Source organism: Pogoniulus pusillus, chromosome 19 (assembly GCF_015220805.1).
Source record: "Pogoniulus pusillus isolate bPogPus1 chromosome 19, bPogPus1.pri, whole genome shotgun sequence".
In the NCBI taxonomy this organism is placed as follows: domain Eukaryota; kingdom Metazoa; phylum Chordata; class Aves; order Piciformes; family Lybiidae; genus Pogoniulus; species Pogoniulus pusillus.
Window position 1 is genome coordinate 6,434,721 of NC_087282.1, and position 18,653 is coordinate 6,453,373.

At 54.6% G+C, this 18,653-nt stretch overlaps 4 protein-coding genes across 7 annotated transcripts; 1 reads left to right on the plus strand and 3 right to left on the minus strand.

The window, feature by feature from the left end:
* Positions 1-852: 852 nt before the first annotated feature.
* On the minus strand, positions 853-5,351 carry LOC135183836 (aryl-hydrocarbon-interacting protein-like 1). Of its 3 annotated transcripts, none has more exons than XM_064159070.1 (6): positions 4,781-5,351; positions 3,695-3,847; positions 3,321-3,509; positions 3,050-3,226; positions 2,786-2,927; positions 853-2,303 (listed from the first exon to the last, which is right to left on the minus strand). In XM_064159070.1, the coding sequence occupies exons 1-6, from the start codon at positions 4,874-4,876 to the stop codon at positions 1,099-1,101; spliced, it is 1,962 nt and encodes a 653-aa protein (XP_064015140.1). In that variant the 5' UTR covers positions 4,877-5,351; the 3' UTR covers positions 853-1,098. The 3 variants fall into 3 exon arrangements, with proteins under 3 accessions (XP_064015140.1, XP_064015139.1, XP_064015141.1); XM_064159069.1 differs by having other exon boundaries at positions 3,695-3,874; XM_064159071.1 differs by having other exon boundaries at positions 3,695-3,807; positions 4,768-5,351.
* Positions 5,352-5,431: 80 nt separating this feature from the next.
* TAF7L (TATA-box binding protein associated factor 7 like) lies at positions 5,432-11,306 on the minus strand. Its single transcript, XM_064159075.1, has 11 exons — positions 10,969-11,306; positions 9,934-10,012; positions 9,690-9,823; positions 9,178-9,304; positions 8,912-8,970; positions 7,847-7,919; positions 7,332-7,445; positions 7,027-7,215; positions 6,813-6,925; positions 6,442-6,501; positions 5,432-5,853 (listed from the first exon to the last, which is right to left on the minus strand). The coding sequence occupies exons 1-11, from the start codon at positions 11,032-11,034 to the stop codon at positions 5,809-5,811; spliced, it is 1,059 nt and encodes a 352-aa protein (XP_064015145.1). The 5' UTR covers positions 11,035-11,306; the 3' UTR covers positions 5,432-5,808.
* A 5-nt stretch (positions 11,307-11,311) lies between these two features.
* On the plus strand, positions 11,312-16,012 carry LOC135183837 (magnesium transporter NIPA2-like). 2 transcript variants are annotated; one of them, XM_064159074.1, is made up of 5 exons: positions 11,312-11,539; positions 12,457-12,513; positions 13,156-13,246; positions 13,394-13,554; positions 14,816-16,012. In XM_064159074.1, exons 1-5 carry the CDS (start codon positions 11,401-11,403, stop codon positions 15,301-15,303), a joined length of 936 nt encoding a protein of 311 aa, XP_064015144.1. In that variant the 5' UTR covers positions 11,312-11,400; the 3' UTR covers positions 15,304-16,012. The 2 variants fall into 2 exon arrangements, with proteins under 2 accessions (XP_064015144.1, XP_064015143.1); XM_064159073.1 differs by having other exon boundaries at positions 11,332-11,539; positions 14,672-16,012.
* A 1,144-nt stretch (positions 16,013-17,156) lies between these two features.
* Positions 17,157-18,602, minus strand: TIMM8A (translocase of inner mitochondrial membrane 8A). The gene is made up of 2 exons (XM_064159077.1): positions 18,383-18,602; positions 17,157-17,988 (listed from the first exon to the last, which is right to left on the minus strand). The coding sequence occupies exons 1-2, from the start codon at positions 18,503-18,505 to the stop codon at positions 17,827-17,829; spliced, it is 285 nt and encodes a 94-aa protein (XP_064015147.1). The 5' UTR covers positions 18,506-18,602; the 3' UTR covers positions 17,157-17,826.
* Positions 18,603-18,653: the final 51 nt, after the last annotated feature.

Genomic DNA, 18,653 nt, shown 5'->3' on the forward strand with positions numbered 1-18,653 from the left:
GCTCTGTCCTCTTCTATCCCTGCACCTCAGCTGAGGCAGGGCGACCTCCCAGGGCTGTGCCACCCTGGCACTGCTCCTGCAGAGCTGCTAGGACACAGATGTCTCAGTGCTCTGTGTCACCCTGGCTGTCCACACCATCTGAGGAAGAGCAGAAGCTGTGAGCAGAGCTCTGAGCTCCTCAGACACAGGTGTGTGTCCCAGCCAGGACCTTCCTTCATGCTCTTCCAGCAAACTCTGCTCAGAGCCCTGTGGCAGCCCCTGAGGGTGGGACAGGGGCTGTGTGAGGATAGTCTCTCTTCCTCCTCTTTCTGCTGTAGGAAAGCCTTCAGCCCCAGGATGGATGTAGGCAGCAGTGGGATGCTGACCAGGCAATCCATCCTCTGCCTTCTCCTTGGAGCCCCATTAGGTCTCCAGGGGCCAGAGTCCGGGTGCCTCTGCCCCAAGTGCTGCCAATGTTTTCAGTGTCACAAAGAGGGCCTCAGATTAGGACTAGTCCAGGGCAAGGCTGGGGGCTTTCAGGCCCTCCCCACTGCACAGAATGCAGCCCAACCTCGACTGATGGTGAAGCCTGCCCAGGACTGATACTTGTAGGGCTGGATTTGCTCTCAGCCCTGCCTGGGAGGGCTGGCAGTGCTGGGCAAAGACCTGACACGGTGCCACCGCAGGGCAGAGTGTGGGCAGCTCTCAGACAGGAGCGATTCAGGAGCTTAAACAGGGGTGAAATGCAGCCTTCTCAATTCCCTCCTCAGGGGTAGAGCAAAAGCCACAGGGTCCAGGGCGAGGCAGGAGGTTCAGGCTGCGATCAGGGAAGCTGGTCACGTTCAGGAACAAATCCAGCACATGGTGCCAGGGAAGAGCTTTTATTTCTCAGCCAGAAAAGCTCAGCAGGACCAAGCTGAAAGGCGCTGGAGCCGATGAGTCGGGGCAGGGAGGCAGCAGGAGAGGCTGCACAGCAGGGCTGGAGATCTCAGCAGTGGCAGGGTGAGGACAGCTTTGTTTCTGTGTCACTGCAGCCCCCAGCTCTGGGGCTCTGTCTCCATCGAGAGGTAATGGGTCCTGCTCAGAGCTGGCTGTGTCCCAGGTCCTAGCCCTGAGTTCTCAGCTCTTCCCTGGGCACGCATCACCCCCCTCCCTGGATGCTGCGGGCAAAAGGGGTACTTCTGCTCTGTCACCCAGCTCCTCATCTGTCCCCAGATGCCCAGCCTGGAGCACTGCACCAGGGGTGAAGCTGACAGAGGGGATGTTGCCTTCCTCAGCATCACTGTTGCCTGCTTGCTGCTTTCCACAGCTCCCCTCTTCCACTGCCTCTCCGGATGTTTCACCCTCCAGCTTCGGGGGCCCTTTGAATGGTCCCAGCACCTTGCTAGGGGACTCTGGCTCTGGGGCTCTGCCTAGCTCAGCCTTGGCCCCACTCTCTGTGCCAGCTCCCTCTGACCCACTGGCTTCCCCCTCAAGCTCTTGCCTAAGGCCTGTCCACCCTGCTGCCTTGCATTGTCCTAGAACCTGCTTTTCCATCTCTGCTGCTGGGCTTGCTACTATATGCTCTTCCTCCTCCTCCCCTTTTCCTTCCTCCTCCCTCTCCCCTTTTCTTTCCTTCTCCTCTTCTCCTCCTTCCTTCTCCTCTTCTCCTCCTTCCTTCTCCTCTTCTCCTCCTTCCTTCTCCTCTTCTCCTCCTTCCTTCTCCTCTTCTCCTCCTTCCTTCTCCTCTTCTCCTCCTTCCTTCTCCTCTTCTCCTCCTTCCTTCTCCTCCTCTTCCCTCTGCTCTTTCTTGTTCTCCTCTTCTGCCCCCCTTTCTGCTCCCAAGAAACCTGGCTTTGCATTAGAGAGGCTCAGGTTTGCTTTTCCTAGTCCTGTCCCATCCCTCACTTCCACTTTTGTCCCAACACTCTGCTCCTGGGCTGCTTCTCCTCCTGCCCCTTCACACCTGGCTCTGGACATTCCCTGTTCTGCTTGCCCAGCCCCTTGATTTTCTGCTTCTTCAGTCCCTGCACCATACTTCCCGTGCTCAGTGGTCTTTAGGACCCCAACCTCACCCTCTTTCTGTGTGGCTGACCCATTGCCCTCCTTCTCCTGCTCCTCAGTAGCCCGTGGCCTTCGGGGCGTCTGGAAGAGCCCCTGGTAGCGCTTCCGATCCTCCACGTGCTTCTTCCTCATCCTCTCCCCCAGCTGCTTCAGCTCTTTCTTCACAGCAGCTGCCATGGAAGGGTCGAGGTGTGCCACCCGCAGGAAGTCCTCCCGTGCCTCCCTCTCGTTCCACACAGCAGCGTGTGCCTTTGCCCGCTTGAAATAGGCCTTAGCATTGTCTGTCGGGAGAGGAAAGTCCCTGGCAGGTGTCCTGCAGCCCAGAGCCACCAGCCACAGGAGCTGGGAACCCAGGGGTCAAGGAGAACAAGCACCATCTTAGGCAGGGGAACGTGGAGTGGCTTACAGGCAGAGCAGCAGAGAGACCTGAGCCTTGCAGCTACCACCAGGGCACAGGGGGTGCAGGGATCATCACAGGCAAGGGGAATGATGCTGGGCAGGGACATCTGGATGATGTGAAACAACATCATGGGAAGGGGGACCTAAAGGACACGGGGTGCAAGGACCACTGTGGACAGGGGAAATCAGAGACAAGGGCACGGTCGGGGCAGAGGAATCTGGACATGGGTTCTGCAGTGGGCATGGAGATCTAGATGGCACAGGTATCACCACAGGCAGAGAGACATTGGATGAGCATTGCTATGACTGGGGGATCCAGGGGCCATGGGCACAGCAGTGAGGGCGGGTTGCAGGGCACAGGTACCGTTGTGTTTCTGGAGGAGCTCTGTTGTGTGTTCCAGCACCTCATAGTACTCGCCCAGCTCCAGCTGGCACTGGCAGTAGTTGAGCACCAGCGGTGTCACCAGGCGCTCCAGCTTCAGCCAGCCATCCTCCCACGGCTTTTCCTGTCCAGGGAGCCACATTCAGTGGTTCATGGCTGTGACCTGAGCACCTAGGGCCCACAGGGGTGTGTCCTGCTGAGAAAAACCCAGACAGGGCTGACAGGAGGTGGCTGAGCCTTGCTTACCTTGGCCTGGAGGTTCCTCAGGCAGATGACAGCCTCCTGGTACTTGGCTGCTGCCTGTGCAAACTCCTTGCGGAGGACGAGGCGGTTGCCCTCGCTGTGCAGCACGGGCACTGCTGCCAGCTTCTCCTCCTTGCTCATGGCCCAGGTGTCACGTTTGTAGGCCGAGGGCTCCTCCACCTTCAGGGGCAGTGCGAGCTGAGCCGCCGACCCTGGGCATCCCTAGGCTGGCAGCCAGCCCTAGGTTGGCAGCCCTGCCCACCATCTCCCTCACCCGAAAGAGCTCCATGATGAAGATGAGAGGCTGTGGCGTCCGCTGCAGCTCATCCAGGTCAGGGTAGCCTGTGCTGTGGTAGTCAAACATGTTGCCCATGCCACAGCGGTGCTTCTGCCCTTCCAGGGGGTCCCGGCCCTCTGCGATCCTCCGCATGCCCCTGGAGACCAGGGCATACATGCCCGTGTGCTGCAGGGACAGGGAGCACTCTGCTCAGCTGCACTGGGCCAGCCTCTACACTCCTCCTCTGGGGCAGCCCCACCTTGTGCCACAGCTAAGTGACACCTGTGCCCACCCTGCTTGCACCAGGCAAGGCTGTAGCAGCTGTGGGGTGTACGGTCCTGCTCCCGGGCACATGTGGGGCCCTCACTCACAATGGTATCGCACCAGAACTCGGCCACCTCCCCAGCTCTCATAGAGCTGAGCAGTGTCTCCCAGATCTCCAGCTTGAACATCTTGCCCACGATGATCTCCATGGGGATGCCAGCTTCCCTGCTGTCGTCGATCACTGTCCTCTCAAAGTCATCCTTCAGCGTCTGGAAGTGGAAGGTGATCTGCCGCATTCAAAAAACCTCTGTGTTAAGGTGAGCAGCACTGCAGTGAGACATCTCCACCCCCTCCCCGCCCCCCACTGGCCCCAAATCCCAGTGCTGGGGGGGTGCTGTGGGGCCAAGCCTGCTCGCAGCAGGTGCTGGTTTAATTGGCAGCTCTCTATCTGCAGCAGGAGGCTGTGCCTCCTATCCCCTTGTCTTAGGTACCCAGCAGATGGCGGAGCGTCTTAGCACCCATCGGTGATGGCTCTTGCTGCACTCTCTGGCTCCCCCTTTCTATCCCAGTAGAATCGGAATCAGAACAGTCTGGGGTGGAAGTGACCTCAAAAGTTCATGTTGTCCAACCCTCCCCTACAGTCAGCAGGAGCATCTTCAGCTAGATCAGGTTGCCCAGAGCCCTGTTGAGCTTCAACCACCTTCCTGGGCAACATGTTCCAGTGCTCCACTACCCTCATGGTGGAGATCTTGTTTCTAGCATCCAACCTAAATCTGCTCTGTTCTAGTTTGAGGCCATTGCCCTTGTGCTCCCAACAGGACTCGGTGGAACCACACTGACCAGTCCATACCTACAAGGTTAGGAATCCTTGGAATCCCCTTGGAGCTCCCTGTTGGCACCCCTCACTCCACACACCAGGAATGACAGATTTCCAGCAACCCATCGTGGCTGCTGAACTCCAATGACCCCAGGACAGAGGGAGGTGGCAAGTGACAGGACCAAGGCAAGGTGAAGGCTGTGGGTGGTCAGTAACCATTGAGGGCAACGTGGCTGCCTACCTCCTGGAGGCAGGATCTCCCTGTACCACAGACCTGCAGCTCAGCGCATGGAGACTCTTAACAACGAGCAGGGGTGGAGGTGCCAGACTCACTTCCCTCTCCCAGGGCTTTAGGGTGACAACCAAGAGGATTTACCTTGCTCCCATCCTGCAACTTTGGCAGCTCCCCTTGGCCTCCATGCAGAATCTTCTTTTTGACCCCTTCAACATTCAGCAGGTAGGTTTCCTCCATGGCCGCTCCTGCTGGTCCCCAGAAGCAGCTCACATGCACGCAGCTGTGTTCTGGCCTTTCCTGAGCTGTCTCCCTCAGGTTGTCACTCTTTATTGACTATCTGAACACACAGGTCATCTCCAGGCCTGCTGGTGGCCTTTTGCTTTCTGTGTTGAGCTTGGAAGCCTTCTTCCCTTCTCCGTGAGGTTGCCACAGGAACGTCCTGCTGTGGTGCACCCTTGAAGCCCTCGGGGCCCTTTGCTGCATTCTGGAACTGCCTTTCTAATCCTCTTTCCACCCTGACAGGTTAATCTGGGATTTGCCTGCCTATTCTGTGAGGAATTAAAGGAGCTCTATGGGGATGGGGTGGGGGACAAAGCTTGTTCCTTCCAAAGTGGCAGTTCTTGGGGGTCCTGTCACTAAGTCCCCCTTTGACCCAGCCTTGCAAGAAACATTTCAGCAAATGAGCCCAACACACTGGTGCCAGCACCAGCCAGGGGCTGTGTGTGGTCAGGCACAAGCTGGCAAGTGGCAGTGCCAGTCTATGCCCTAGAGACTGCAGAGGAACACATGGGGTTAGAAATGGTACTTTATTGAGCCTGATTTGCAGATCTGAGCATCCTACAGAGACAAGAGCAAGCTCCTACCAGGCCATGGCCCATCAACTCCAAGACTCAGCAAGATGCAGGAGGCTGCACTGTCCCAGGGAGAACTGAATCACTCTGGGAGAAGAGTGCTGAGTATTTACAGTAAATTCAGTGTTTTGGCTGCTCTCTCAGGCGTAGCTCAATGCTTGAGCTCCACCAGCCAAGCCCAGAACAATGAGAGAGCCTGTAGCACTGTTCAGCAGCGTTTCTGGCAACAGAGGTTTGTGACCAGAGCAAAGGCCTCAGCAAGGCAGGTGAGTACCACTTCCAGCTCTGTGCACAGGTACAAAGACCCAGGCCTGCTCCTCACTTCTCCATGAGGGACTCCAGCTGTTCCTGCAGGGACATCATCTGGGAAGGAAGAGTGAGACATTACAGTAAGGCATGGCTGGGACTCCTGGCAGCACCAGCCCAAGCATCTATCTGTTTCTACAGATCTTCTACCTGTGCCAGTGGCTGCCTTGCCTGTACCTGGCTGTGCCTGGGCTTCTCTGAGACAGAATTCAGCACTGCCCATGATGTGAACCTGCATGACAGGAACCTGGGAGTGGGAACCTCCTGCATTGGTACTTGGTTGAAACTCAGCAGAGGGGCCCAGGCAAGAAATCTGCCAAGGCGTTGCAGCTCCTGGCTTTCTTCTGCACAGGTGCTAGAGGGTTCCTGTGTCCTGTCTTATTCCAGGCAGCAGTCCTAGCAGCCTTGGACTGCTGACCAGACACGTTTTGGCTTGCTGCTCCTCCAGAAGGAAGGCTGCAATCAATCCCACTTCCTACACCTCCTTGGGCCTTAGGAAGCTCCATGCACTGCAGCTAAGGGACAACCACACCTGCCCTGTAACACTGGAGTGCAAAGCAGCTGGCGTGGTACAGGATTCAGCAAGCTGCCAGAGGCTAATCCTGGAGCCTGCTACTTCCCACTCTGCTAGGGGAGTTTCCTCACCTGCTGCTTCTCTCGCTCTTCCTGCTGCTTGAACTCATCCAGCACAGCCTGGAGGCGGGTCTGCAGAGACAAACATGCCAGCCCACAGTTACCAAGGTGTTCTCAACTGAATGGGTGCAGGCACAGCACGTCAAATGGTGCAGCAAGCCCCAAGCTGCACTGACAGCCAGCCCCCTTATTTCCTGCAGTTTCGCAGGTTGTTCTGTCTCCACAGGAAAATGCTGGAGTGTGGATCATAACACCACAGTGTTTTTTAACCCTGCAGACAAAGGCCCCTGGCTTCTCCAGGACAGCAGCTGAATTATCTGCTGGATCTAATGGGAAGCCAGTGCTAAGCAGAAGACTTTCAGAGATCCCAGAAGAGCTCTTACCTTGAGAGCTAGGTTCTCCACTTTCATGATGAGGTCTTCCTGGCGCTTCCTCCTATCTTGAGTCTCCTGGAGTTTACTTTTCAGGTTGTCAATCTGCTTCTGGATCCCCATGACTGGGAGGGAGAGTGAGCTCAAACCCAGAGCAGCAGCAGAGCTGGGATGCGGCACCTCTCTGGCACCTCAGTGACTCTGCTGCACTCTGCCACCCACTCACCTATCTGGTTGGACCCTTCATTCTCCTGTTGCTGCCCATCAGACTCATTCAGTTTGTCCTGCAGCTGCCTATCCAAGTCCTCCTCAGTGTCCATGATGTTCAGGTCCTCGTCATCATGATGATCTCTCTCATCTTCATCTTCGCTGCTGCTGCTGATGTCATTGAATATCTCCCGCAGCTCATCATGTTCTAAAGGGGATGCAAAAAGGTAAAACACAGCTGATGCCCTTCGTCTACCAGGGGCCTGCCTGGCCCAAATGATTACTTAGTTGCTAGAAAGAAAACAACAGCCTTCCCCACTGCACCTGAGCCATGGCCTTGCTTGTGTCCTGACATCCCTGGGGAGGAGATGTCCAGGCTGGTGAGAGAGCCGTGGTTGTCTGCTTCTTTTGTTTCATCTTCAGCAATGACTTCCCAGCCTGACAGCAGGATCAGACAAGTCAAGGGAATAAAGAGGGACATGAAAGATGCAATAGGATAAAAGAATGCCCAAAACTGCAGACCACTGCCCCTCCAACAAGTCTGGCCTTGCAGCTAGGGACATCCAGCACAAACCACCCCAGCCCCTTTTTATGGATTCCTCCCTGCTTTTAATGAAGTTCCAGCTCAGCACAGCTGTGTGGTCTGCAAGAAAGGCCACCATGAAGAAATAATGAGTCTTCAACAAGGCAAAGATGAAGACCCAAAACCTCAGTGCCTCTTGTGTGCTTACGTCCCAGTCGCTCACACTCACACAAAGGTGATTTCTCTCCCCTTTCCACAACCCTCAGGTCCACACAAAGGACCCTGTGCCCTGCTTGAGCTTTTAAACAAAGGATACGGACACTGACAGCTTCAGCATCTGTGCTCAGGAGACGCTTCACCTCTTTCTCTACATCAGGAGACTCAATATACTGGGCCAGAGAGAGGAAAGAGAACAGAGGCACTGTTAAATTCTTTGTGCATGCTGCTGGGGCTGCTCACCTCCAAACCTCCACCTCTAGACTGAGCTCTCTGTCAAGCTTCTCTTCTCTGATGCTTTCTGCTCAGCCTTTGCTCATGCTCACCCTCAGAATAATTTATGCACCTTCAAAAGTGTTCCATCTATTCTGCACAGAGCTCCATGGTGGATCATAGGCTCTCACTTTCCTGCTTATTAAGTAAGACTGCATGTATGCAGAAAGTCCCTCAAGTGTTGTTTCCTGATGTATCACCAAATAAGCTCCTCCCTATCTCACTCAAAATGTTCCATTTTTCACTTTGAAATTAACCAGGAACCTTAATGCAGTGACAACAAATCTCTCTTCTGGACAATAAGAATACTGCAAGTAATTTGTTTCTCAAATGTCATGCAAAATAGCACTTCACTCTCTCCTCAGAAACTGCAAAGCAGAGTTGAAGCCTTCCCAGCCTTTCAGTGCTGCATCTCCCCAGTACCTTGCTTGGCTTCTCTATATGCACAGAGAGTCTCTGAGCTCCATCTGTTGTCACTCCCTCAGCTGAAATGAGCTATTCTATTTGTAGCACTTCTTGCTGAGGAAGTGAACAGGCCATGCATAGAGAGATTTTGGCTGAGAAAGAAGGAAGGAGTGAAGTCTCATTTCCACCCAAGTCTTTCTTTCTTCTCTAGAAACAGGAAAAGATAAGCTATGGAAAGGCAGCCACAAGGCTGGAGTCCAGCAGTTCTCTGCACAGAGGACCTTCCCCTCAAGAGCATCTTGGATAACATGGAGGAAGCACCCAATGAAATGTTTAAATCTATCAGCCTCCCTTCCTTCACACCCTGAGCAAGGAAACACGTGAAGCAATGTTAAGAAATCACATGTCTTTTGGATGAACAGTTCCAGCTCTAAGGTCTCTGCCTTCCTGTCCTCCAGTTACTGCATCTGCATGAGAAGTAACTCACTTTCTTCTTAGCCGTCTTCCGGAATCGTCTCTTCCGCACGTTTTTCAGGGGAAGAGTAACTGTGACAGAGAAAGCAGATGTCATGAGTCAGGCAGATGGCCTGATGGGAGAGCTGCATGCCCAAAGGGAGAAGATCCCTTCAGGAACAGAGTAAACATGAAAAACGGAGCAGCAGCACAGCCAGGATCTGGCAGTGGTGAGCTCCCGCATGGTTCTGAGGACGCTGTGGTGCTGGGATGGAGGGGTGTGGAACAGCCTCTACTCACTGCCATGGTTCCAGATGAATTTCTTCTCTCTGTCCTTGTCCTTCTTCTTGTTTGCCTTGGGGTCAGTGCTCACAGTTTGCTCTTCCAAAGGTGGGTAGAGATCACCATCCACAGAGCAAACAAGCATCTGGAATCCCCACGTAAACAGAGAGGGTGTTTCTTGTGACACAAGGACAAAAAGCTTTTCTGGAAACAAACAGTGACTGCCCCACTGCATGTTGGCAGCCAGAGGGAATCACAGGCATGGGCAAAGAGAAGCATCATGTCTCACACCCAGCTCAGCTCATATCTAACCACAGCAGCAGTCAAGCTGCTACAAGGACAATCATGTTACATGCTTCAGAAATGGGATTTCTAAGCACCACGTAGAGGGGGGGATTTTCAACCACTCATGTTGCGAGAGCACAGAACCTGGTTGTGTTACACCGGCTGCAGAAGTGTACAAGGGCAAATTTACTGCAGAGGGGAACAAGGAACTAAGCTGTTGGGCAGACAAAGAGGACAAGCCCTACCTGGCAAATATCAGCTGTCTTATAGAAAGTTTTCTTGTCAATGGTTTTTAAGCTCTCGATGATGCAGGGCAGATCCACCAGCTTGGCTGCCAGCGGCACCCGGTCGACGCGGACAATGCCATGGCGCCCATCCGCTGTGGAAAGCCATAGCACAGGTCAGTGCTGCTGCTCAACAGCTGAACTGAGGAATACAGGAATGGGCAGCAACTGCAGAGCTTCAATGGCTCTGATCCTGCTCACTCACCGTGCAGCTCAATAGTAAACCTGTCCTTCAAGTTGACGTTCCCGGACTGTACTGCTCGCCGCACAGTGGAGGCATATTCCTGGGAAGGTTGGACAGACTGATGTCAGGACTGGGGGTGCTTCCTCCAAGAACCACCAAAGGCTTCTGTCTAACCTACCCAACCTACTCCTGCTGTTCCAATAAAAGAAAACCAGCAAGAGCAGCAATGAAAACTGCACTCTGCTCCCAACAGCGCACACGAACTCTGTGGCTCTGCTATTCCCAGTGCCCTTCAGACCCCACAACACAGCTGTGGCAGTGCTGTGAGGCCCCCGACACAGAGAGCCTTCCAGAAGACCATGGCCCTGGGGAAGTTACAGTTCACAGTATCACAGTATCATCAAGGCTGGAAGAGACCTCACAGATCATCCAGTCCAACCCTTTACCACAGAGCTCAAGGCCAGACCATGGCACCAAGTGCCACGTCCAATCCTGCCTTGAACAGCCCCAGGGACAGCGACTCCACCACCTCCCCGGGCAGCCCATTCCAGTGTCCAATGACTCTCTCAGTGAAGAACTTTCTCCTCACTTCGAGCCTAAATTTCCCCTGGCGCAGCCTGAGGCTGTCCCCTCTCGTTCTGGCGCTGGCCACCACACCATGCTGTTGTCTCAGCTTTTAGAATCATAGAATCAACATCTAACAAGCAGCATCAAGTGCACTGACACCCATAGCAGCTGAAGACCCAGCACTTGGCAAAGGTCTACCCTCAGAAACATTTCCTGCCTAATCCTCCAAGCTGTCCTCTGAGCCTCCTGCTCTGTGTCGCTGCAGCATCTGCTCAAGAGGAGGCCGTGGAGGATCTGTTCGAGTGGAGCTGAGCTACGGGAGACCAAAAGCACCCGTGCTGTTCCCACGCCCCGTGCCAGGTCTGCAGACTCCCCACCGAGCTGGCACATTTGCCAATCCGCCTTCCCACGCCCGGTGCCCGTCCAGCAAGCGGCACGGAGCTGTGTGCTGCTCGCTGCTACAGCTGCGCCCGGCTGAACGGCCCTTACCGGCGGCAGTCGCAACACAAACTGGCTCTCCAGCTCGTGCGGAGCATCGTCCTTGCTCTTACTCATCCTCTCCTCTCCAGCCTGCCAAACAGGAGGTAGCTGTCTTGTCGCCGAGAAGGCTCACGCAAGGGAACCCTGACCGAACCCCTCCCCAGGGCCAGGCTCTCGCCGTGAGCAGAGGGAAGGGCGCGGAGCAGCGGAGCCTGCCCAGGGCTGTGCCGCTGCCGAGATGCCCACCCCCAGCAGGGCCTGTCCGGCGTTCGCGGGCGCCACCAGCCCCGACCGCCCCCCGGCACCAGCCGCTCCCCCGGAAGCCAGGCCTGGTGCACCGCCAGAGGCTCCCCCGGCCCTCCTGTGCCGCCCCGCCCGTTCCGCCGCGCTCGGCGGCGGGGGAAGGTGCTGGCCGCTCACCGGAAGCGGCGGCCGCCTGCCATGGGGGCCGCGGGCGGGCGGGCCGGCTTCTACGCGGGGCTGGGCCTCGCCCTGGCCTCCAGCAGCTTCATCGGCAGCAGCTTCATCCTCAAGAAGAAGGGGCTGCTCCGGCTGTGCCGCCGCGGCCGCGCCAGGGCAGGTACCGCCGCCTCCAGCGGGGCAGCGGAGCGGGGCGGCAGGGAGCGCAGGGCGCCCCGACCCTCACCCGCGGGCGGCTCGTCCCTGCTGCTTCTGGCCGGTGGGCAGCGCCTCCGGGCTGCCGCTGCGCCCCCGGGAGCGTGTTGCCCGGGCACCGCAGGCCGCGTCAGCCACATCCCAGTCCGGCTGGCGTCGGCCTCGGCTGCCCCCGCTCCCTGCTTGTTTGGGTCTAAAAGTAGGCTTTGCCCATAAAGTTGTTTAGCCTGCAGAAGAGGAGGCTCAGGGCAGACCTCATTGCTGGCTACAACTACCTGAAGGGAGGCTGTAGCCAGGTGGGGTTGGGCTCTTCTGCCAGGCAAGCAGCAACAGAACAAGGGGACACAGCCTCAGGTTGTGCAGGGGAGGTCTAGGCTGGATGTTAGGAGGAAGTTGTTGGCAGAGAGAGTGATTGGCATTGGAATGGGCTGCCCAGGGAGGTGGTGGAGTGGCTGTGCCTGGAGGTGTTCAAGACAAGACTGGATGAGACACTTAGAGCCATGGTCTGGTTGACTGGCTAGGGCTGGGTGCTAGTTTGGACTGGATGAGCTTGGAGGACTCTTCCAACCTGGTTGATTCAGTGATTCTAAGTTAGCCAGCCACTGCTCACAGCGGGGAAAAAAAGGCCCTTTTCTAGAGCTGCACACATGTGCTTGAAAGTACTCTTCAGATGCAGGAGAACCGAGGGATAAAATCACTCAGGGTGCAAGAACTGGGGCTTGTCTGGGTCAGGCCAACGTGCAACAAGGCAGGGAACCCCAAGGCAGGCGTAGGAAATCAGGCTGCTCCTGCTTGCCGCTCCCCGGTAGTTCTTGGGGACGCTAATGAGCCTTTTGTGTAGCTTCCTCTGAGTTGTCAACGTACTCTTTCTTCTGCACTCAGGGCAAGGAGGCCACGCGTACCTGAAAGAATGGCTTTGGTGGGCAGGACTGCTGTGCAGTAAGTACCTGCTTGGCAACCAGCAAAACATGCTTGAGACTGTCGTTGTTTCCAGTTGCTTTGGTGTTTTACTGTTGTCTTTATTGTTTGACTGCTTGGTTTGCATCTGAGTATGCTCTTAAAATACTGTGAAGTCTCATGCATTACCAGTTTCTCTGCAAAACAAGAGCTGAGGAGCTACTTTAACTTGCATGGTCTGCCTAGACATTGTAATGGCTCATCCAGCCTTTAGTACTGCAGCAATTGCAGCAGCCTTAGTTTTTAGCATTAATAACCAAGTGGACTTGATTTAACCTTTAAATATGATGTAAAATCTGTTGCAGGAGAACATTGACTCAGAAATACAAAACCAGGCAAAACTCTTCACACCTTTGAGGACATTATGAAAGTATTTCTCTGTGCCTACTGCTCAGCCGTATAGCTATGTGTGACTAAAGATCATCATGCATAACCTTGGGCCTTCCCTTCCCAAGAGAATCTGCAGTGGGTTTCTACTTCTTGCTGCTGGTATTTTTTCTTTCCTGGTCACACAGCATGCCTGAAGAAACAACAATGCTCAGGTGGAAACTTCTGAGCGCAGTCAAAGTTGTACTGTGCTGAATTGCTCCTGCTCTGATGCTCAACTAACACTTTCTCTTGCAGTGGGAGTTGGAGAAGCAGCAAATTTTGCTGCCTACGCTTTTGCTCCTGCAATGCTGGTAACTCCACTGGGTGCCCTGAGTGTCCTTGTAAGGTATGCAGCCAAAAAAACACCCTTCTGCCACCTACCACCCCTTAGTGGTACTCTTCTTTCCTCTGTCTCTTCCCTCAGGTATTCCATCTCTTGGCCTAATTGGTTTTGGGTTGTTTGGTGTCTTGTGTTTTTTTTTTTTACTATCAGTGCAGTTCTGTCTTCCACCTTTCTGAATGAGCAGCTGAATATTCATGGGAAGATTGGCTGCATCCTGAGTATGCTGGGCTCCACGGTGATGGTGATCCATGCTCCACAGGAAGAAGAGGTTAACAGCCTGGAGTCAATGGCAGAGAAGCTGAAAGATCCAGGTACTTAAATATAAGGAGTCCTGACAACTTCAGGCTTAGAAATGACAGTAGAAGAAGGGATAGAACTTGGCCAGATTGGGAAGGACTGAACTAAAGGGTAATTGAGCTGTTTCTGGTTCTGTGCACTAGTGGAAGAAATGTTCCCCAGTGTGCAGGATAGCTTGTGGCTTGCCTTCTGTGGTAGGGTAAGGCTGGGGTCTTCACGCTCCAAACAGGAAAAACTGGTGGCAGTCAAACATTTAATGCACATACTCAGGATTTACACCTCTCAAAATATACAGAGGCATGTCAGCTTCAGAATGGCTTTTTAGGACTGTCATGTCCTCTTGACTCCAGATGAAAGAAGCAGACAGGACCCCCACTTCAAAGGGTGGGAGTCTGGGTAATGCTCCCAAGTCACTGGGTCTGTGCCAAAGCAAAGATGAGAACTTGGGTCATTAAGTGTTACCAGATGTGTTTTTTGGGTACCATGAAGTGAAAAGCATGGGAATTAGCTGCAGCTGTCATCAAAGGGGTTGTCCTGTGGCAGTTCCAGGATGGAAGTAATCTCTGTACATGAAGGTGGCAGTGGTTTTGTCTGAGGGAAGACAGAGGAGCTTCAAGCACAGATGAATGAGTGATTCAAGGAGTTACACTTAAGTCATCCTGGTATTTATATTAGAAGGTTAATTGGGTTGCAAGGGTATGATCTGGACAGAATAAGCCACAGAAGGTGGAGGAAGGAAGCACAAGAGAAAAAGCAAAGCAGATCTGCTGTTCATTAGAGGGAGTGGTGTGGCCAGATCCTGGGTCTCCTGCAGAACTGTGCCCCCTTGGCTCCACTTGTGCCAGAGCCTGGCTGTGACCCTATCTGGTCCAGCACACACAGTATCCCCTGAGAAGGGTGACTTGGGAGGCAGTGCTGCGATCAGCACTGTAAAAAGCTGTTGTTGCCTCTACAGCTTTGCTCAGGCTGAAGACCAACCCTGCCTCCCAACTCTGATCCTACAGGTAGAGGCTAAAAAGACAGACTGATGGGGCAGTGCCTTGTCTCTCCTCCAGCCCTGCTTGCTGTTCAGTTACGTCTGTCAATGCTGCTGCTGTTCCCTGACAGAGCTCTTTAATTCCTTTCCCCAAGGATTCATTGCGTTTGCTGTGTGTGTCCTGGTGAGCTCTCTCCTGCTCATCTTTGTGGCTGGGCCCCGTTATGGACAGAGCAACGTCCTAGTTTATGTTTTGGTCTGCTCTGCCATCGGCTCACTGTCTGTGTCCTGTGTCAAAGGCTTGGGGATTGCCCTGAAAGAACTGTTTTCTGGGAAGCCAGTCCTGAAAAAACCACTGGGCTGGGTGCTTCTGGTGTGCCTGGTGATCTGCATCAGCATTCAGATCAACTATCTGAACAAAGCCTTGGACATCTTCAACACCTCTTTAGTCACACCCGTTTACTATGTGCTGTTCACCACCGCGGTCATGATGTGCTCTGCCATCCTCTTCAAGGAGTGGCAACACATGGTGCTAGACAACATCATTGGCACCATCAGCGGCTTCCTCACCATTGTGGCTGGCATCTTCCTCCTGCATGCCTTCAGGGACGTGCCCTTCACCCTTGACCTCCTGCCCCTCTTCCTGCAGCAAAGCAGGGCAGACTTGCAGGCGTCGTGGAGGAGTGCAGACAGACATCAGTCACATCAGCACCAGCCTCTTCTGCCCTCGGAGGACAATGGCTGTCAGAGCACGGAGGAGGAAGAGGTGGAAGGTGAAAACATGTGAGAAAGCCTCAGAACTGGTAGTTTTCTGCTCCCACTTCTTGAGCAGCTCCCCTGCAGGGTTGAGTTTGGTGCCTCAGCTGCTGCTAGCTGCTGCTGCACTGGCAGCTGATAGTTAGTGTCTACCTGCCCCAGGTGGGAGACAAGTAACCTGCCAGTGCCAAGAGGCTGACAAGAACAGCAACCTCCTGTAGCTACAGACAGCTGCTCTAGGACCAATCTAGTTCCTGAGATCTGGTGTCTCCTCCCTATTCTTTTCCATGAAGAACTGATCCCAGCTCATTGGAACAAAAACTTCAGCTGCACAGAGGCCTGCAGCACTGACACATTTGTAACCCTTACTGCGTGTGAGGGCCATGCATTGAGGGAGGCCTCACAGCACTTGAAAATACATATATTGAAGTCACAAGATAATAATCTTATAACGTGGTGCTAGGGTTATGTGGAGAGAAGACAGATTTCTGACTTTAAAGATGACATACCCAGAGCATTAACTTAAAAATTCCTGTCCAGTACTTGTTTTGCTCATTCTGCTAGGGTTTATTTTCAGATTGACACCCAAGAACAGCATACAACCAAAACTGGAAATGTTAAGTGGTGCTGCCACATGCTGCTGTGGCTTTCAGAGGGACCAAACTCTTCATGCAATGTCTGCTGTGCAGGTTGAAGCTCCTGCTTACTGCATTCTATTAAAGCCCAATCTGTTCAGTCACTGAGTGCCTACTGATGGATTTGTACAGGAGCTGGGCCAGTGCTGAAAGGTGTGAAGGGAGTAGCAACTGTGTGGAGGCTCAAGAGAAACTCAAAATAGGGCCAGCAGAGGGTATTGCTTTCTCTAGGAACAGGAGTGACCTTACCTCTTGAGGCAAGTTTCTGAAACATAACCAAGCAGTTGTGTCTCTTAATGTGGGTTTGTATCTGCATGGCTCTGCTTGACAAGTTCTCAGTTTGCTCTCAGGAAGGCTGCTGGCTACAAGCCACCCATATAGGAACTCCCACATCCTGCCCAGCTGCCCACAGCAAACGGCCATGTATCTTACAATATCTGAAGGGGGCCTACAGGAAGGCTGGGGAGGGACTATTTACAAGGTCTTGTAATGACAGGACAAGGAGTAATGGGTTTAAACTGGAAGAGGAGACTTAGACTAGATGTTAGTTCTTTACAGTGAGGGTGGCGAGACACTGGCACAGGTTGCCTAGGGAGGCTGTGGATGCTCCCTCCCTGGAGGTGGTCGAGGCTAGGTTAGATGAGGCCTTGAGTGACCTGTTCTCGTGGGGGGTGTTCCTGCCTATGGTGAGGGGTTGGAACTGGATGATCCTTGAAGTCCCTCCCAAGCTAAAGCGTTCTACGATTCTATGTGCAGAACTGCTTTACCAGGTCCTTCTGCAGAGCTCCAAGCCAGTAGCACTGGGTCATTCCAGGCTTCCCAGAGCCACAATGAAATGCTGTGCTGCCTTTCCAGAGGGCAGATCAGTAGTTTGTTGGTTTTCCAGTTAGAACCTTATCTCTGTACCCTGGGGGCAGAGGTCCAGAAGACACAGCCAGAGGTGTCCCTCCAGTGATCTCCCATGAGGTTATAAGGTAGCTGGATACTTACTCCCTGCATTTAGTCTCCCTAACTAAATTACTCCTTACACAGGACAACAGCAGCTGCTAATCCTTTGGGAAAGAGAAGGAAAAGGCCACAGCTTCTCCTACAAATAAGTTTGATTAATGGGACCAAGTTAATTGAGCAACTAATCAGAAGACAACTGTGCCCCCTCCCTACTGATTTGGCTATAAATGGGACCATTGGTCAGGAGGGGAAGTGATGAGGTGGCCAGTGGTCATCTCCCTGTACAAATGAGAATGTCATGTTAAAAATTGACCCAGTTAATATTTATTACATTGACCAGGGGAAAGCAGTTAATGGAGCAAGTCAGTATTGACAGAGTTGTGCTTCAACTTGGAAGTTTGTCACTTGGCCACATGAATGATTTACTTATGGATGCCTGACAGTATTTTCCAGTAGTGACACTGCCTGGGATGATCACTGTGCCAAACAAGCTCTTCTCGTACCTGCTCTGGACTGCAGAGCTCTGGCACCTGCAGGGCTTGTCAGCATCCACCCAGGAGGGTTCATTTCGTGCAGCATCATTTAAGGCAGTGGTCGCAGGCTGGCCCTACCCGGGGCTGAGGTGCTCATCAGCCCTGGGAGCACTGCCTGACCGAGCGTCACCAGCCCTCCCTTCAGCTGAGCAGGCGCATTCCAAACACTCCCTGCAGAGCAGCGGTGGCCCTGGAGTCCCAGCACAAAGATGGCAGCTAGAGCCAGGAGGTCCCAGCATGTCACTATGACAAGATGCGACTGTGTCTCTGTTATGGGCTCTCATCTGACTGCAACTTCCTAGAGACTGGCATTTCAATTAAATCCTAAACCCCAGACCTGATCCTGGCTCATTCAGACAGCAGTAACCAGAAGCCAGCATGGCAGAGGGCCCGGCCTCGTGGGGGGGCTGGCCAGTGTCCCCGGAGCGTGGGTCCCGCTCAGTCGGATAGGCTCTCCGAGAAGGCTGATTTGGACTTCTGTGTCTGCTCCAGCCGGTTCAGGATGAACTGGCTGGTGTCGATGAAGCGCTCCACGCAGTTCACGAAGCACGTCTCGGCCCGGCTGTCCAGCTTCGGACCCGGCTTGTCCATACACTTCTCCTGCACACAGCAGGGCACCCGTTTGTCCTGGGACCACCGCGGCACGACGCCCCCATCCCACCCCGCACACCGAGACTGCCTCATGGGTTCCTCGGGCACACCGGCATCATCTTTCGGTAACCTCTCCCTCTTGGGCGCACCTAGCCCCACCCGCCCGGTGCTCTCGGTAACCCGCCCCCCCGCGCCTTTCCCCCGCCCTTCCTGAAAGCCCTCCCCCGAGGCTCAATGGGGCTGGCAACGCTCCCGACCCTTCTATTTTGTCCTATTCGCACTCTTCCCCCTAGGGACATGGGTCAGCGCGGCGCACCTGCCCGCCTGCGCCACCGGCCTCCCCCGCTCCTTCCCGCCGCCGCGGTCACCGGAGCAGGCACCCCCACCCGCCAGCCGCCCGTACCCAGCAGAGCTCGGTCATCTGGTGCACTAGCTGCTGGAAGCGCTGCTTCTGCGTCTCCACCTCAATGAAGCGCTGCAGCTGGGGGTCAGCGCCGCCCAGCCCGGCGGCGGACGGCGAGTCCATCCCGGTACCGGTGCCGCCGCGACCTTCACGTGCCGCGCCGCGCCGCCGCCGCGCATGTGCTGCGCCCTCCCCTTCCGCCTGCGCGGCGCACGCCCGCTCGTTCCCCGCCCGTCGGGAGCCCCCTGCCGCACGGGCGGACCGCAGCCGC